At 37.9% G+C, this 20,405-nt stretch overlaps 1 protein-coding gene across 5 annotated transcripts in view; it reads left to right on the forward strand.

Moving 5' to 3' along the window:
• The window catches only part of Stacl (Stac-like), a 109,059-nt gene that overhangs the window by 83,813 nt on the left and 4,841 nt on the right, over positions 1-20,405 (forward strand). For 2 of the 5 annotated variants that reach the window (XM_043411829.1, XM_043411837.1), the window contains exons 6-9: positions 6,801-6,958; positions 7,401-7,451; positions 8,196-8,470; positions 12,595-12,756. In XM_043411829.1, the coding sequence (XP_043267764.1) occupies positions 6,801-6,958; positions 7,401-7,451; positions 8,196-8,470; positions 12,595-12,756 (646 nt within the window). The remainder of the gene's footprint in view (positions 1-6,800; positions 6,959-7,400; positions 7,452-8,195; positions 8,471-12,594; positions 12,757-20,405) is intronic. The other 3 variants (XM_043411854.1, XM_043411863.1, XM_043411844.1) reach the window with 2 other exon arrangements.

Raw genomic sequence — 20,405 nt, forward strand, 5'->3', positions numbered from 1 at the left:
CCGAAATTACTCGCTAGCCGAAATTAAAAATACACCCAGAAATTAAAGGATAAAAATCATAAAACCGACTCATAAAACGTCGACACAAAAACGTAAGAGAAAAAAACTGTCAATTTCCTATAACCAGAAAGTCCAAAATTTCGAAAAATTGTTTCGCTAGAAAGTTCGGTTCCTCAAGGGCTGAAGTTCGCGTAGTTTCTCATGCATCTTATATTCACAAATAAAGGGTCAAGATGATTAGAACTCGGAGAATCCGAAACTTCGATTGATCAAAAGTCCGAAAGATTTCTCTCGGACGATCGAACCTCCAGTGGTGCTGCCATCTAAACGCGTTAGACCTACTTGCTGCCTGCGTTACGTGTGAGTTTTCAGAATTTCCGCAGCGTTCTGAAACATTCTTTCTCGGAATATTGAGCGGTCTGAATTGCAGTTTTCGGAAAAAAAGACGATCAAAAGTATGAATTTCGGAGTTCAAAGCTTTCGGGAACCCGACGAACCTTTCATTAGCCTTTATTACATTTAAAAACTTTCTGATGCATCTGAAACTTGTGATTTTTGGTTGTAAAAACTCGAAATATTGAACTTTCTGGTCATTCTAAAAATTCGGAATTAAAACCCCGTCACGGAATTTTCCTTAAAAAAGTATTGATTCGATCAAGGAGATCAGAATTTTGGCATCAGAACGAGAAAAATCTCCCCACGCAGGCATTCATAAAAAGAGGAAACAAAGAGTTCAGCATCAAGTGGATTTCCGTTGTTACGAATCGAGTAAAAACTCAGCGGTAGAAGCACAGCCCACTGTCTCGGTACAAATTTTCCCCAACTTTTCTGAGCTCTCGTGGAATCGCGACGCAGCAGCGCATTAGGAAATCGTACAAGAAAGAATAACTCTCGAGGAGTCTCATAAGACCGCGGGAAGTTAGTAAAAAGTCCGGTAAAAATGTGGCGCTCGGTTTTTTAATAGGATCGTCGAGTCCGAAAAAAAGGCAGCCGGAAGCATCGAAATGCCAATTGCATGATGTCGAGAAGCGTCGCAGTTACGAACGTACGAAGTTTTAGAAAAATTAGCAAAAAGAACGTGCAGAATTCCGAGACAGAAATTTCGATTTATTCGTAGGAAATTTGGAACCTTCCCGAAACGTGAAAACAGAACAGAAATGATGTATAAAAATGCCACAAAGGATATCGATTAATCGACCACTGGCCCCGATCGAACAGACCTCAATTGGCTGGACCGACTACATCGAAAACTCACCTTTGTTCTGTGTATCGCGACTCGTGAGCCGCACACGTCCAAGGCTTCCAAACTGTAATGGGCAATCACCGGATAAACCCGTTGTCCGTTAACTCGTCCGAAATTGTACACACGCGGTATATTGATATTGGCTCGACGAAGATGTCCATAATACGTTGAATGCACAATCTACTGACATTGCTTGATTCCCTTGTGGATCACTCGCTGACCGATTATCACTGGGCCGGTAGTTCCAGATTAATAATTCGATCGGTCACATGTACGTGGCTGTGTGTGTGTGTGTGTGTGTGTGTGTGTGTGTGTGTGTGTGTGTGTGTGTGTGTGTGTGTGTGTGTGTGTGTGTGTGTGTGTGTGTGTGTGTGTGTGTGTGTGTGTGTGTGTGTGTGTGTGTGTGTGTGTGTGTGTGTGTGTGTGTGTGTGTGTGTGTGTGTGTGTGTGTGTGTGTGTGTTTGACCGAATGAGTCATCAGCCAATCTGAGACTGTGGTTTTCGAGACCCACCGAAATCGAACTAATGGAAAATCCGTTGACGCTGGCCACTGAAATTTACGAGGACGAGTCGATACGAAATCGACGTTTTGCGTCATTTCGATATTTACTATTTTAAAAATAATACCATTTTTTTTTGTTACGCTTTCCACTCTTGACAATAAAGATTTTAAAAACTTACCAAATTCTCTTCGTTCAAAGCGAACGTATTTTTGGGAGTGCTGAAAAAAGTATTTGCATCGATCCAAACTCGCTGCGAGTTCCTGCACGGACATTAAGTCGTCGATCTTTCGTGTTACAAAATACGCTTTTCGTACTCGCGCCATCGAGAAAAAACATTTTTTTACATTTCCATAGGCTCGTCAAGGGCTGCAATTTAATCGGGATTCGCAATCTCGCCGTAAGATTTTGACATTACTCGATTTTGCGACGAGGACCAAAACGAATTTTTATCATTTTCTGTGGCATAATGCCCCTCATCGAATTCAGTAATGACAGTGTCACGGCTAATTCATTAAGGGGGCAGGGGGGGGGGGAAGGTCCTGCTTTAAAAAGTAAAAAAAAATCGATTGTTTTAAACAACGTTTTTAGGATAGTAGACGAAAATAACTCACCATAGCGAACATTTCGGTATAGTTTCAAGGATATTTCTAAAGTACAAAAACATTTGTTTAATGTGCAACAAAAATTCCACATTTTTTTCCATTTTCATATATTTCTCTTCCCTATGAACCTATAAAAACCTGAAAAAATTGTGAAATTCTATATTTACAGCACGTTAAACTGATATTTTTCTTCAGAAGCGTTTTTTTTTTCAAACTAGCAGAAAAATATAAAATTCCACAATTTTTTCAGCTCTCTATAGCTTCATATGAAATGAAAATATATGAGGATGGAAAAAAAATTTGAAATTTTCGTTGTAGACAATAATTACATTCGACAGTCAGGCTTTGCGCACAAACCATGTACAAATGAGTACTTCTCACATGAAAAAAATGTTTCCGTACTCTTGAAATGTCCTTAAAACTATACCGAAAGGTTCCCCACGCTGAGTTATTTCCGTCCATCCAAAAACATTCCCGAAAACATCCGATTTTCTTGACTTTTAAAGCAGCAGCCCCCCCCCTTAATGAGCAGATACGCAGCAACTGATGGCAACGCGCTTGTATAAATCTGGCAGTAATGCAAACTGAGATTTGAGGCCTCCGTTCGATCTAAATTTAAACGAGTCTATGAAGAGTGAATGGTACATTTAACCGGGAGTGTAAATTACAACTGGAGAAGGTTAAGTCCCTCACGAAGCGTAGTTCGCAGTCGAGGCTAAATTTAGGAGTGTGAGAGAACTTAACAAAAGGCTCGTATTCGAAGGGTCGGAATTGTGGGCCAGAAACGTGAGGGTGTGAACCTCTCGAGCCACAATAGTTCTCGCTTGTTGTACGTACACGTATGTTTATAACCGCGTTTGCACAAGCGCGTGGTTCTGTGTGTGCGGGCAACCAAGACCACCGCGTATTGTACCTGCTCGATTTCACGGACTCGCCAACGTAATATCCAATTAAGCAACGAACAACTCCCGACGAGCCGAGTCGCATTAGTATACACTGTTGGGCTTCGTTTCTCCGAGTCCTCACTCTCCGTTTTTATCTTTACTTCGTTCTCCCTCAGTCCAGTCTTTTTATATTATTGCAACTGAGCAAACGTTCGGTCGTGCTAGTCTTGGTTCAGAAATAAGTGAGACACATTTTTGGGAGGGTGAAATTATGATGGATTCGAAGGTGACTAAAATCGTCGGTATAAAACATGGAAAATCTGGTATTTCGCGTTGCTTTTCACGCGAAATGGAATCCAATGAAGGTTTTCAATAATATGCACATTACAAATATTGCTGAACGAAATAAGTATCATGATGATTCTCAGCAGGGTGAGAAAGTTTCGTTCCCTGGACGCGGACCGACACCCACGCAAATCAGTATGTCCAATCGGTGTTGTAAAATTCATTCATTTGTCAAGTGAAAAAACACACAAACGATTTTTCATCTTCTCTAATTCGCATTTCGCTGTTCACTGACATTCTTACTTTTTTTTTTCTACACCATCGTTTCGGTGTCGTTGGTACGATCGTTTAAAAATAATGCAAATATTTCTTCTGGGACTGAGCTATCGGAGAATCCATCTTTTAAAACTTCACTTCAAAGTTCCTCTGAAGAGGCAACATTGAAGTTTTTAACGTGAGACTAAAGGAAGCTTCCTTTTACCGATATCGCCAGACTCGTGTGCGGGTTACAAAGCTTTTGGTTTTTGAGAAACAAGAGAATATGAAAAACAAATAACGAGGAGGTTAAATAACCACTGAAAATTCTGTCTTCCTTAGAGAATTTTCTTTTCAAAATTCCTGCTCTCTGTCTTCCGAAAAGCATTTATTCCACGTATTGTTACAAGATTTTGCTGAAAGGGAGGAAAAAGATTTTCAAGCAATTTCTGCATCCGAAATATGCAAAGTTTCGATGAATACTGAAAAAAGGGAGTCGCGATTGTGCTTCGAGGGTGCACAATATCGAGCAGCACGAAAAATTCTCGCTGATATTGCAGTGTTCGAAACTTCAATAGCATGTTTAAAGTAGGTTAGGTTGTAACAAAGTGCACATGTGATAGGATGAGCTTCGATGAATTCCCAGTGATAACGTGCGCTCGAGTATCCACGCATATATTTGTACACCGTACATGTGTCTGTGTATAGAAAACTTGATCTTCTCTGTGTTTTTATCACTCGCTTATAAGCCTGCTCCGAGATAGAATTCATCAATTTTATCTCATCAATGATCAAATTTATAAAATCGATTGCGACGCTGAAGTGTGCAACGTTGGAGTCCAACGGAATGAAGGAAAAAAACTAATTGAGTAATTGAGTAGTTTTTTATTTCACGAAGTATCGGTGCAGGTTGAAAAACCACGAATTGCAAATTCGTTAGGAAACGAAATTGGAGAATTACTGGAATTATTGGAGGGTTTTTTTTACATCATTTCGTTGGACTCCAACGTTGCAAACTTCAAAGTCATTAAGAGTCATCGAACGATGGTATGGGCAACGCCAAGTGTCTAAAAATCAAACTAAAATTCGTTTCTACCGGATTTCGTCGCGAATTTAACGATTACGCGAATATAAAAAATATGAAAAAATGTGATTTAATTAGCCGATTCCGACTGTGCTTCGTTTCGGAGACCAGATTTATCTCAGCAACGATGAATAAATAAAAATATGGAGCACTTTGCGCACGCCATGACACCTTTTACGCCGCGGTTACGAGGATTATTTTATCACAAATTGCACACACATTTGACACAACCGAAGAGACCAGAACCGGATTCACACCACTTCGGTGCTCATTACGAAATTTATTCGTCGCGATTTCAATAAAAATTCACGGAGAAATCCGGCAGAATACACGCGGGGCGTCTGACATGTGACAGCAAGCCTATTTACTATTTATAGTTAGGCTCGATGACTCTTAAGGTATTCCTTTCGCATGAGCGTATTTTTTGGTGGCGCAAACTAAGGCACTCGAAATTTGGACTGATTCTTAACCTCTGAGAAGTCACTGTTATTTGGGAAAAGCTTCTGGTTCTGTCATATTTCCAACTTCTATCGTTAATATCAGTCGACTAACCTCACTTGAAATTTTCGAAATCGAAATTCTTTGACACAGTTTGATCGATTAAAAAAAGGCTCTGTCAGCCTACGCAGGACGATGGCAAAAATCGACTGACAGAGCCTTTTTTTAATCGGTCAAACTGTGTCAAAGAATTTCGATTTCGAAATTTACAGCTATCTCTCTCGCACTCACGGTTGTGATTACCGACTGATCCATCATCTTAAGAGGATTCTGCAAATTTTGAAAAGGAAATTTTTCCACATCGTTCGTCTGATCGAAAAAATAAAAATGTCATCGGATTTTTGCGATCGTGCTGCGTACGATGACATTTTTATTATTTTAATCGGACGAACGATGTCAAAGAGTTTCAATTTCAAAAATTCCAGGTGTGATTACCGACTGATCCATCATCTTAAGGAGGGTGGATCGCGACAATACAATGTTGCCATGCTAAACCATGTTAAAAATATAAAAAATTTCAAAATGATAAGAATTTCATTAAATTTGGTAAATGTATTCTTTAAAAATATATAAGACGGTATAAATTTTTTTAGATTTTTCTACCACATAGCTCTCGAGTAGCTGAACACTAAAGTTCACGTGTATATGCATGGAGTTTACACAAAGTTATACATCTCGTGCATAAGAACTTCGATTTAACGCTCAATTATGCGATAACCATGTGGTAAAAAAATTTGAAAAATTGTATTTGTACACAAGATGCCAAAGAATGTTATCACCAAATTTTATCACGTTCTGATTATTTTGATTTCGTGATCCACCCTCCTTAATATCTCTTTTAAAGATCCGGTAACCCTTTATTTTTATCGTCGCTATGGATTCCTTAAATTTTTTTCTGTACATGAAACAGTTTGTGCAAGGAATTTATAATTATTCAGTATATTTAATTATTGAATAGAAATTTCGTGTTGATGCGGAATCCCCATAAACTTCCATGTAAATTTTATGATTTTTGAAGTCTTCAATTCTTCAATAAATGACCTGAAATTTCGCCAATCTATTCGCATACACTTTTACTTAACTGAAATGAAAAATCAGCTATTTGTAGAATGTTCGGGTTCGTGAAAGGAATACCTTAATCGATTCCCGGAATTGGCGATGATTCGTGTATTTATAGGATTTCGTTGCTACGAAGAATGATAACGCGCTCGTATCAACGCGATAATTTCGAGCGCTGGGAAGCTTCGATGAAACATTTTATCATTGTTCCATCCTTCCATAATTCTCACACAAACATATTTATTTCATAATAAGATTATACTAAGGCGTCTATAGGAATAAATGGTCAAGATTTGTTCTACTTATTTGAGAGGTTTCTTTCATTTGTCTGTGCGGCTGTATTGAAATCTTGTTAAAATATGATGCTCGCTTGAATACATTGAACAGAAAGAGCTCTTCGGAGCCGGAGAAGCAGGACAACCCGATCCTGTGAGCAATCGGAAAATGTCGAACGGCTCGACGGGAAGCAACACCAAACACAAATGGCTCAAAGCATTCAAAAGCCTGAAAACCAGCTCGCCCACGACTCCACCGCCCGCCGACAAGTGAGTTAAATTTTTTCGTTTAATGAGAAACTCTTACTTAGCGATTGATCGCACGATTATTTTAGCTTCCGCACAGGAAGCTCTTTCATTAATTGGACAAAAATCTTGCGTTCCCTCGTGCTCTGACGACACTGAAATTCGCAGCATTCCGACCAAGACCGAAAATCCTTGTCGATCTTCCACGTCGTTTAGAATCGCTAAACTTCGAGAAAAAATTTACTCCCTTTAGTTAAAGTTTGAGACGTTCGATCATGCCAACTTCAAGGTCGTCTCACACGATTATTATTCAAATAGTTTTCATCGTAGAATTTTTAACTATTATCCTTCTATTTTTTAACACAGACAGTAGACAATGAATGTTAGATAATAATTCGATAGCCAACACTAACACTGATTGATCGTTTGTTCCTTCTTTGTTTTAATTAATGCTCAATTAACGTAGAGGGAAGCAGGCAATGTATCATGCCGTTTCTACTGTCGTCGCAATGTCCAGGTAAGATCTGCGATAAAGGGACTCCGAAATCTTATGGAATTTTCGACTTTACATAATTTTTTGTTTACCTTCCCTTCATTGATTGTACTTGGAAAAATGGAATATTAAAAGCGTTCGATTTTGTTTTGACAACAATTTTGTGCCAATTACGAAAATCCATTTTTGTTTATCTAATTTGAAAAAATAAGTCGCATGAAAATTCGTTTTCTCGTCACATTTATCCAATTTTTTTCATCACCAACATTTTGCGTGCTGATTCTTCACGTGAATTTTTTAAAAAAAAGCTCAAAATCTCGACCGTTCACCTCAATCGGCGAACGTGGAGCAAAGTTAATCGCAATTTGTTTGTGGAAACAAGAGATTCCCTGAATTTCGAAAAAATTATCGACAGCAGTCACTCGCTTTCATTCCGATATTCTATTCAGGGGTTTCCCTTTCCTAAAATTGTGTAATCTCGTCCCACATTCTCGGAGCGCGGTCGATATCGACGGCATCGAGATCGTTGAAACGCGACGAATATTTTTCCTTTCATTCCTGGCTTACGATGCTTTGAAATAGTCAACATTTTTTGAATAACTATCTCAAAACGGACTCGATTTTTCAAGTACAATGAAAATAAATGTGGAGACAAAGAAACTTTGTTGCGTCTGAAGTTTGATGCGATTTGTCGGATTCGTCGCCGTTCACGTTCCTCTTTTACTTTGGGCTCCTCTTTATTTTCACCCATTGCTCTTGGCCCCGTAGAAAAAGCCTGGAGTCCGAAGGCGGTCACCAATGGCGCGAATACACTTACCGAAAAATAACGCCGTGCGATGCCTGCGGCCAAGTGTTACGCGGCCATAGTCGACAGGGTTTTAGATGTCGAGGCTGCAAAGCTAACGCTCATGCGGATTGCATTAATACGGTTCAGCCAACCATGTGTCCGAGCTTAGCGCCAAAGAAGGGAGGAGGAATTCCACTTTTGCGCAGACAAAAAACTACCGCTGTAACTGCCGACGACGCACCCACTGGCGAGCACAGTGAGTACTCAAAATTCTCTACAATTCCCATTCTACACGTTCATTAGATCATTTATGTTAAACGATTTTACCGATAAACGATTTACGTAATAGTGGTGTAGTTGCGTGTCGAGAAAAATGGATCTGACCTCAGTTTCTTTCGTTTCGAATATTTTTCTAGGCTTTTACAAAATAATATTTCATCAATTATCATTTTTTCAATATAAATTCCTGCGCAGAAATTCTGAAAGACTCGAAAGCCCAGGACAGTGCTTCGAAATAACGCAAAATCGTGACCCGTTCCCCAAATTTTTAACTCACGACATTCGAAAATTAAGCAGTTTCGGTGTTTTCAATATTTCAAACGAAAAGTACGCGGAGATAATTGAATTTGAAGAATCACCGTTCCGTTACGATGCGGTGCGATTATTTTGGGAAAGAAGTCGAATTTTCTTATTAAAAAAATAACATTCATTGTTGACAGTAGGAACTTTTACCGGAGTATTTGGTAAATTTCGACGTCACGGTGAATTTTACGGCGCTGCTCTGTTAAAATTTCCGTACCGTAAATTTCACAATCTGCAATATTTATTATAAAATTGAAAATTCAGCAAAATATTGAACTGGAATAAATATTTTTTGTCAAGTCCTCGCACAAGAATGCACACGATATTTTGAAATTCCAATGATGTGCGACTTACCTTTTTGTCGTGTCCGCTATTCCTAGCGTACGTCAGATCGACGAATCGTGTCGTCAATTCTGCGAAAGTGGGAGCCCAAAAGAAAATCAAAGTCGAATTCCAGTAATGAAAAATTCGAGATCAAAATTCGCGTGATTTTTATCCACGAACATCAGAAATTGGGAGCCTCTTTTCAAGTTCTCATTTATTAAAATAAAATTAACTTAACTCGTGCGACGATAATCAACATAAAATGGTGATTAATTAGTACCAGGAGATCCATTTTTCTCGATATTCTGTGTAAAAGTAAATTGGCGATACACAAATCATCCCTCGTGTTCCCAATGTTATTGACAAAGGGGAGAAACATTCTCGAGCTCGTGAGGAGAGAAAGTTATTTACGAAATGAAAATGTACATGACCGTAAAAATGTGTAAAAAAACCTCGGATGAGGTTTCCATCGCGAAGGTCATTATGCCGGGATGGAAAGGTGGTTGTGAAAATTGGCGGATTTGATCGAAACTGGTGTTCCAAAAGGTAGAAGATTGTCGATAAGAGAGAAAAAAGGAGGCTGATGAGTGAGGAAGATTCGATGGGATCTCAGCTTTTTCCAGAAAAATAAGTCATCAAAAGCAAACCAAATATTAATCGAATACATATTCGCGAATATGTAATCGCTTTTACTGACATAACACGTATGTTTCTCCTCTCTGCAATTAACTAATTAAACGTATAACATTATTGATCGATGTCGTAGTGGAGGCTGACCAATAAAAAACCACGAGAGTTCGACTATTTTCTCATGTCCTCATTGCTAAACATGCGAGAATAAAAAAAAAGCTGTGTGCTCATTCATTTGTTCCGCTGTTCACAGTTTTATTTAAGGAAGTTCGTTTGGTACCGAATTGGTCAAAAGAAAAATTATTGAACTCATTTTTTGAATTTTTCACTCGAATTTTTCACACTCGTTCGTGTCATAATCAGTCTTCGAACGTTTGGCATAATTAAAGCATACCAGAAACGTCTAAAAAAACGAGTTTTTCTCAATTACATCAATATTTTCTCACCCGTCCTTCATGTTTTATTGGAAGTCTCTAGCGTGAGTTGCGTCGATCGGATAACGTAGTCGTTGCTTTCGTGAAAGAAACGTATTCCAATAATCAACATTTTTCGAGATAAAAATCATTAATTGCGAACTTTATAAGTATTTAATCGATTTAACGAAGCTGTGAAAATATTCTTCACATATTTTTCCACCACTGACGGAAGTTTGTGCAAGAACTGTTTGTCAATGTCTGCAAATTTCATTTATAAAGACGGGAAAACCACTGAAACTCTTAAGAGACCGTGTTAATTTGGAGAATGCGTTTTAATTTTTGTTCTCACGAACAGAGTATCCTCGGGCCCTGAAATTTGGACAGGACATTTTTTTCATTAGTCATTACTGTATTCAAATGTTTAAATCGAAATCTCTTTGTTCATTCGATTACCAGACGAACTTCCTTAAAGCTCTGCTTTGCCAATTCTGCCAATTACCCTAACGATCATCATTCAACAAATATCGATCGTAGCCAGAGCTTAAACACCAGAGGGAAAAGTTCTTCGTGATTAAACATCCCCTACATATTCACGCCGCACACCGCCCTTATCTCGTAGCCGAAAAAGAATTTAATGCCGCGGAGCTATCTAAACTCCGGGATCCCGGGATTAATGAACGTCAAAATAATCTTTGTTCCCTTTTTATCATCCGAGATAGCCTGCTCGTGGCATCAAAAGACGTTCGCAGACAGAGAGAAAAATCTCCGGTCCATCACTCGCCCGTTTGTTTTCAAAGAGGGATTTATACGCGGTATTATCGCACGAGAAATCGATTTTTCAACGTTCGCTTATAGGATTGAGACTGAAACCAGAGACAGCTTCACTGTCAGTGACGCGAGCGCCTCTCTTTTCTATTCATACAAATTTCCAATTATCGAACTGATTGAAACTCGCCCGTTCATTGGGTACTAAATAATACGAAAAAAGTACGGGTGAAAGGAAGAAAATGAACGATAACGAAACCAGGAATACTGAAGTTTTATGACGAGACGCGCTTTCAAGAATTTTCAAAACATTCACCGAAACGAAAATAATCGAATATTCGAAGCTCAGAAATATTAACGAAGGAGAATAATCGACGATACAGAAAGGTGCGAAAAGCTTTGAAAAACTATTGCGAGGATGCAACGATGAAGATAAAAATTTAAGTAATTCCTGAACTCCGGTAACGAGGTCAGAAAAATTAGAATTATTGAAATTGAAGAACGATTGAGATTGAACTTTCTGTATAATTCTACCGAAACTCATAGAAGCGAAATATTGCCTGAAAATCGAGTAATCCGTTGATCGTTGAAGCGAGAAAATCCATTACCAGGCAGTAGATAATTAATCATAATTATTTTGATTTAATTATGACTTCAAACGAGATACTCCGATATGAAAAAAATTAAAAAACACATAATGAATAAATGGAGCTTAAGGATGATCGATCATGACTTCGGAGTCAAAAAAGAGCCCAGAATTATTTTACTCATAGCTTTTCTGATTTACGTTTACAGGTGTTGAATATTCGTGTTATCCATTTTAAAAAGCATCATTACTGGTAAATAACTTTTTCTGTAAGATTATTTTATTAAAAAAGTCGGTGAGGTACGATTTTTCTATTTTTTACAAAATTCTTAATGACCCATTTATCCTATAAGGTGGGTTTTTTGATGAATAATCTTGGATTTTGGGCGAGAAAAACCGTGCTCATGGCACTTCCGGTCGATTTTTTTCCATAAACGCCGTGCCTCAAAGTGCTCGACTTTGCAATTTAATTACAAAATAATTAGATGGTAAATCTAGCGAAAATTTAGCCAATCGTAACGTAGAATATTCTCATCTACATCATGCAAAAATTTCAGGTCAGAATCTTGGCTTCGACCTGGTGATCGATCATCCTTAAAATCACACAGCACCTCAAAAAATACCGATTCCATGATCGAAAAATCAGATATTGAAAAATTTGAAATAAATGGTAACGCCGAATTTGAAAAATTGGTAGAAAAAACGGAGTCGAAAGGAAAAATAAAATCGATATTTGCCTGAGACTAGAAAAACAAATTGGTCAGGCCTCGCCTCGGGAAGTTGATGGATGGAGAAGCCAGCACTTGACTTTCCTCTGAATTCAAAAGCACTCGAAAAAGTGCTTTCAAGCACTCCGGGCCTCCCGCCTCCAAGCAGGTTTTACATTCTCTTAAATTTTGTTAAGGTACTCCGTGTGTAGTGATGTAGTTACGTTAAGTAGATTTATGGGGCTTTGGAGTCCGCGGTATACCTGCACATGAAGATTTTTCTATTTCCTCTTTCTCAATCTCTGCCGTTGTCTTTCTGTCGATATATTTCCGTCGAATGATTATGCTCGTCTGCTCGTGAATCCGACAGACGTGGATGCGACGTACCAGGTGCTGAAGCAAGCCGGTGAAATACGTGGAAACTCAACAAATTCACCACCCACACCACCGGTAGTAGCTGACCAAGCGACCACCATTGGTCAACAATCCACAACGAGGACCTCTTCCCACCCTTGTTCCTCGTCTACCTCTGGTAAGACAAACCGATCCTGCGCTAAACTACCTATTTCTTCTACGTGTTCGTCTCTAATTATTCTTCGTTATATACTTTCCGTTCTCTCTTGTTTTTTTTTTTTTAATTTTATTTTTTTTTTCGTTTTTTCTTTTCAAATTCTATTCTACACTTTCCTGTCATCACGGAGAAAACTTTTTTTCGCAGTCATTACGAAATTCGCTGATATTCGTTTTCGTACTTTTAATCGAGTTTATAAATTTCTCTTCTGTCCGGACTGTCTCGCAATCGTTTCAACAGAATTTTCGTCCTTTGGCAAACGGCAAATTAATCGAGGTTTGAGGGTATTCGAAACTCGGAAATTGAACAGAAGTCTGAGAAAATTTGATCATTTTAAAACTTTAAAGGAACGTTGATTGTGTGCATTTTTTCTCCCCTTTTCGTTGCGTCACTCGAGTTTGTCGATTCGTCCAAATGCGCCACACGATCCTTCTCAAAATTCTCACTTTTCGATTCTTTCGGAGATTTACTCCAACTCGAAAAATACGTTGAGCTATGAATAATATTGAAACATCATTTTTTAAGTATTGTTTCTAAAAAAAATTGAAAAATAACTGGCAGAAAAGATCCATAGAAAATTCAAAAGTATTCAAGAAATCGACCTTGTCATAACATTCAGCAATAAAAAATCCTTGATCACGGTATGTAAAAAAATGAGCAAAAAATTGACAAACGTAAATTCGTTCAATAGATCAACAAATTCGCCTGACTAAAGAATTTATCGGGCGCACTGTTCACGAGAGGCGATGAAATTTTTCTCCGTGCTGATGAACCCACGATCCCTCTCATTTGGGAATAATCAACGTATTTTTTAATGTCGTATTTTTCCAACACTTCGGGGACATGACTCGTTCGCGTTCGATTTATGGAGAATTCAACACTCAATAAATCCCTGAAAAAATGTAACGAGTTATTCGAAATAATAACCCCAAAAGGAAGCCACTTTCTCCACGAACAGCCGAAAACATCGTCGAATTCTTTTTATTTCCGTTCAGTGATTCCGCCTCCTCCTCGTCCACAATGCTTTCGTAGTTTAATCCCCCATTTTCCAACAATCCAAACTGAAATCCCAGAGAAATCCTGGGAACAAACTCTCCGCGTTTAGAGATTATCGTGTGAGAGCGTTATTTATAGGTCTTCGTTCGTTCTTCCGGATCAATGAGTGGAAAAAAAATATATGAACAAAAAGCAGTGACACTACCACGCGACCCGACCACCGCCGGGCGAATTGTCCGTATAGCAACTTTGTTTATTCGTGAATTTCGTGGAGAGAGAAGCAAAGAAAGATTGTAGCAATCTTCGGTGAATCGGACATTTATTTTTCGTCAGGTACGAAACGAAAATGCTTGAGACAATGATGCGATCGTGTGCTCACCGGGACATTTTTCAAAATACCAAAATTTTTAAGAAACGCAATACGAAATTAAGATTCTTTACTTTGTGGGCAAATTTTGTTGTTTGTCCTAAAGTTCATTTTGTCATTTTGTGGTTTATTATGCACAAAAACGAAGAAAAATAGGCTCATTTCATATAAAGTTTGCTTTTGTAATAGTAATAATAATAATACTCATTTTCATGTTTTCATAAAAATTTTTGATTAATTTCGATACATTCAAAATTACCCGGGGATAAAAGTGAGGTTCTTACATTCACACAGATTGTGTGAGTGATAAATAACAATCAGGTGTTTTGTACAAGCAGGGACCATAGACTTACATGAAACAACAGGGCTCATGTTCATTTTCGAATCATTTGGCACTATTTTGTAAGCTAGTTTGATAGTTAAAATGAATCAAAATGAATCAAAATTCAGTGTCATGGTTTTATTATGAAATGAACATTGAAATGTCTCATTTTCAAAAGTATCGTTCAAACGTTCACCTGGATACGAAAGCAAACTTTTTCATGCCATGTAATTTTTTTCGTTCAAATGTGATCCAATCTACCAAAATTTCATACTTAAATGTCAATGTCAAATGTTGTGTTGACCGGTGTAATTGAAAAAATTTCATGCACTTTTTTAACGTATTTCTCAAGTTTGTATTTTTCTATTTCTTAAAATAAACCGAAAAGTTTTATCGCGTGGAATTTGCAGGGTTAAAATCGACTAGAAATTTCAAGTACGAGAATGAAAATTCTTTGAAGTAATTAAGAATCCGAGATACTTGATAGAGCGAATTGGCAAAGTCTCGTTAAAATCGAGCAGCGAACCATCGCCGATTGCGATGCCCTCGAGTGGAAGATGGAAGTACAAAAAGTTTGATGATCCACACGTACCGCCATGCTCCAAAATTATCACGGTTAAACGAGCTTTTCTAAAGCTTTTGAGGAACGATGGAAAAAAGCGTTATCGATTATTTCCTAAATATCGCGTACACGAAGCTTTTCACCAGCTTGAAACATTCACAATCTCTCGCATCCAAAATGTTCGTGGGCCTTCGCTTAAAAAGCTTCAATACCATTTTCAGTCATGTCGTCTATCATTAAATTTTCAAATTTATGCACTTTTATCGAGTGGCAAATGTTGAAAAATTCCGATACGAAGTTGCTTATTGATTTTCTTTTTTCTTATAACACTCGAATGTACTTTAGTGTTCAATTCGTTCGGAAATCTCTCCAATTCGAATTTTACTGTCAATTTTTATGTTTCCTCTTTTTACGACTCGGTTATAACGATCGAGTTTACGAGACGTTTGACGAGCATTAATTTTCTACAAATATCTCAATGCTCTTGTTCAATGAGCAACTTAACGACGTTTTTATAAATTTTTATCACCAATTTAAAACTCTTTTCTTGGAGTCGTTAACTTCTACTGAAGAAAAAAATCGAAAATGAAATTGCAAAAACGAAAAAATTTCTCGAAATATCAGAAAATTTGAAAATTTTGTATTTCATAAAGCGTTTCACTCGATACAACAAAAAATGTGAATGAAATTCATAATTTAACACTTCACGAAAATCATCCTTAATGCCGAGAAAAAAACGGCGTTGAACTAACGGAGTGAGAATTTCTGGAAAGAGAAGAAAATTAATTAACTACTTTTATGGATAAAAACACAAAACCAAGAAAATCAATGCTTTTGCTTATCGCTTTGATTTTATCGATGATTCCTCATCTCTTGCGCAATCTCCGCGAGATTGAGTAAGGGACGAAGTCAAGAGAGATATAAAATAAAAAGTCAATAAGAAAAAGAAACAAACAGACGAAAAGAAAAACAAGAAATATTGGTGACGAATGAAATTTGGTCAGGACGGGGAAGTGGCGGATCTGCTTCGGGTACAAGACCCTTCGGACAGCCTCTGATGTTAAAAATGCGGCTGGAAGAGCCCCCGAAGCCCCCGATGCCCCCGACACCGACGATTGTCACAATCTCGAGAAGCTCGCTATTGTGCTCGGTCTCGAGTTCGCCTTCGTTGCATCGTGATCGTAACGGCAATAAAAGACGATGATGATCCATCGGTTTAATCTTGAACCTATCGAGCGAGACGAAAAAATCGGTGCAGATTTTGATTTGTTTGAAGAACAGTTCAATTTTCCGGAAAATTCGCAATCACGAAAATCAACAGGAAAACACATTTTTCGAGTTATCATTGCAAATTAAATTGTTCGTTAGCAAGATTGCAGAGAAAAAATATTGTGTCGCGAAGCCCAATGGACAATCGCAGTGAAAAGGGATAATTTATTGTTGGTTTGTTTCTACAAATTACAATGGCACAATCAATTAGGAAAATAGTCCATTCGATCGTTTGCCTGGCATCACGAACCCCCGGAAAATTGGATTATTCCATGTCCCACGAAAATCGATCTTTCGGAAAGGAGAAATTCCTCTTTTTTATGGCTCAGTTGATTACTTATTCGTGGGGATGGGAGGACGTAAATTATTCAGAGAAATCGATCGAACCGCCTCGCTAAATGCGTGACTGACGTATGTTCAAATATACGGTGAGAAAAAAGCCACGAATCGTTACTAACGAGACTCGTTTGTGAGGAAAATCTCGATAAATGGAATAATTAAGATTTTTCCAAGCGAAATTTCCCCCGCGGAACTGTCAATGAAATTATTTAGGCAATCGATCTTCCAAATAGCTCGAGAATCTTCTCCTGTCCAAATTCGTATTTAAACCAGTGACATTGGATGTGGGACACAAGAGAAGATGAAAAAAAATAAATTAAAAAAAAAAATCGAATAAGCCAAGGTTTCAACGAAACGTATCGAGATGACACGTGTAAGCCGAATTTCCATTTTATAGAGTTTGGACGATAAAAGGCTCGAAGTAATTGAAAATTCATAGGCGTCATTGCCGAGGCCAAACAAACGCACAGAGCTTTGGAATTTTCCCTATAAAATTTATATCTTTGATCGTAGATCAAACAGGAACAATTTTAAACGATATGGACATTTTTTTGCCAAAGAAAAATGCAAAACCAAATTTCAATGCTTCAATACTCAGATACGTGAACTGAATAATCTTTTTTTTCGATTCATCACAATTCAAACCACGATCTCGAATACGAACGAAATGTTAAAAGAAGTTCAAAGGGAACGTAGTTTTCGAACATGCGCAGAAACAATCAAATTTACATGAAGGGTTTGTATTAAGGGGAAATATCAGTGTGAGAGGCTGAAAAATGAGGTATTTGTGAGAATTTTGTTTTTTTCGAACGACCCGATTAAATTATTCGAAATTTTGTGAATTAATTATTGAAGTAATAAAGTATACGAGGAAATTTTTTTGTTTATTTTTAGTACATTTTATTAAGCAGAGAAGTGGTCGCAGAATGGCGTCTGAAAAAAAGACTCGCCGACGGTTGACAGCATAAGTGCCAATGCGAGCATCTGAAATCAAAAATTCAAAAAGATTATTAAATTATAATAGTACAGCTATCGCAGCATCGTAGGAAATTTGAAAATTTTGATTACAACAAAAATAGCGGCCATTTAAAAAAAAGTCGAATTTTACACACTAATTTTGCAGGAAATTGTTGATAAAAAAAATTAAAGAATTTGAAAAAAAACTGTAGGATGCGACGATAGCGATAAGTTTTCTGAAGAGAATTCTATTCGAATGAAGTCGATTGGACAAAATTTGACAGAGTTGTGCTGTCAACCAGCTCAAAAAAACATGGATTCGAGAAAATCTTGTTTAAAGTTTTGAGAGGATAAAATTGAATAATGTAACTTAAATATTAATACAAAACCAGTTCGTACCGATGAGTCTGCAATTCCTGGACCATGCAGAAGCTCTTTTGCGCCCAAGCTCTTTCCTTCACACTGATATTCCCCCTTAATATTCAGAGTAATTGAGAAAACCGAGAGAAAAACTAAAACAGTCAGATTGCGTATCGAAAATCGAAAGTTAGCTTCGTAAAAAAACGAAAAGAACCGAAAAATATAGAAAGAGAAACGAAAATATTAAAATATTTTTAAAAAAATTATCAAGAAAATCAGCACATCGTGCTCAATTGTAAAACTCCGTAGAAAAGATATTTGTGAACAAACGAATGATGATAGGATGCCGCAAGTGAAAAAGCTAACGATAAAAAAATGCTGCGATGCATTTGAATGAATCAGGTGGTGGATCGACCTCCGGACCACGTCCTTCGGGTCAGCCATTGGTTCTGATGGCCCGAGATTCCTCATCGGCCTCGCTGCAAAGACCGCCCCTTCGTCGAGAGCCGAGCACGAAAAAAGTTCGATAACAGTAACAAAGACGAGGCAGGAAAAAAATTAAAAAAAAAAAATAAAAGTATCGAAACCGCACGTGGAAAATCACGTCGCGAGAGATTGCGCTGCTTCAGAGGAGTTAAATTTAAGAAAAATTCGCTCCTTTTAGCCGTGAAACTCTTCTCGCTTTGAGGCCGAAGGGTTCATCGTGATAACGATCGCTCCAATTAATCGGGATACTAATTAACGACGTGACACCGAAACTGGGCTCGCGCTACTCTTCTCCCCTTGTGTCACGAACCACAGCTTTTATATAAACGTAAATAAACACCCTATGACTATATAAATAATTTATAAATTCTTATTTATTTATACATGGGAGTTTCGGTGTGAAAATCGATTGGGTTAAGTGACCTTCGAACTTCTCAATTCCGTTGATACTCCATCCAGTGAAGCCCTCAGAACTTTGGAACTTTTCGATGTGTGCTTTTACAGAAATATGCCAGAATTAAAATCGTCCTCGTCAAATTTCTAACTTCACATGATTTTTTTCCTCGTCCGGAACGACACATAAAAATTCAGGATACTAGTTTGAACCTCTCCAAATAAAAATATCATGGGAACAAAGTGTTTATCCAATTTTTGGAGTGCCGAAAAAAATCAGCGACGAGGTCATGTTTGAGAAAATATAATTTTTCACTAAAAAAAATCGTAACTCTGGAAACGATTCAACCAGCTTCCTCGGGCGCCGATAATAATTTATAATCTCTAGATTAAAGTTCCGCTCTGGGTCATTTTGACCCCTGGTGACCACGGGGGGTTGAAAGAAATTCTCATAAAAACGTGAAATTAGCAACAAACAATTGCAGTCACACGCTCACCACACTGGTGCGAATTATTTGCACTTCGACTTCTCAAAACTTTTTATTTCGTCCATCAATGTGCGGGATTGATCTTACAACGAGACTTTTTAGGGGTAACAATTCCTTAGTGATCGATTAGGATGATAAAAAAAATTGAAAAATCAAGTTTTATTATAGAAAAATGGCCAAAATGAAGAAATGGATTTTGAGGTTTTAGACACTTGAAATTTTCGTCGGTGCAAATTCGCACCTGGTGTCTACGGGCCTACGGGTTAAACTGAAAGTTATTTCGAATGATCCCAGACTCGCTCAATTCATAATAAACTGAGAACTATTAGCCGATGACCCACATAAACATCGAGTAAGTTCGAAAGGGCGAAGAGAAAATACTGATCGATTATGAACGTGGAATTCCCAGTGGGTAAATAAACTGCGTAAGTCCATTTATGTACATTTTATATATGGATGTACACGGGATTATTTATGGCTATGTACGGAGAAATAAGTATTTATAAATTATATATTTTCACATAAAAGTGTACATGGAAGGTTGCCAGTACAAGTGTTTACCTTCTCGAAGGGAATGAGCCAAGGGTGATTTTTTCCTATCGCAATACACTCTTCCTCTCGACCCTGTCCCTGATCTTCGTGTGTCCCTATCTCCTCGGCAGGCTGGGAAGAAGAGGCGAAAATTAATTAACCGCGTGTTCCTTCCCCGCTTTCTCTCTCTCCCTTTCTTTCCTTCGCGTCGACATTTGACGATGACGTATTGAGTTTATTCTTCTCCCCATTTTATTTGCAGCCTACGATATAACTTCCCTTCGGCCATTATCCCGAGTCTTGAAGCCCGTAGCCACCCAATCTTAACCGTAGTTCCTTAATTTCTCGATTATCTCCTAAAAATTTATCGTTTCCCACTCTCTTTCCACCCTCTTTTTTCACTCCCTCATTGTTTTCAGTGTTTAATACGAATCAACGTGATATCAAACACTGCCCTTCTCGCTCGAACTAATTCGAAGATAATATTCTTTAAGGTATTCCTTTCACGAACCCGAACATCCTACAAATAGCTGATTTTTA

The sequence above is a fragment of the Venturia canescens genome, chromosome 1, assembly GCF_019457755.1.
Source record: "Venturia canescens isolate UGA chromosome 1, ASM1945775v1, whole genome shotgun sequence".
NCBI lineage: Eukaryota > Metazoa > Arthropoda > Insecta > Hymenoptera > Ichneumonidae > Venturia > Venturia canescens.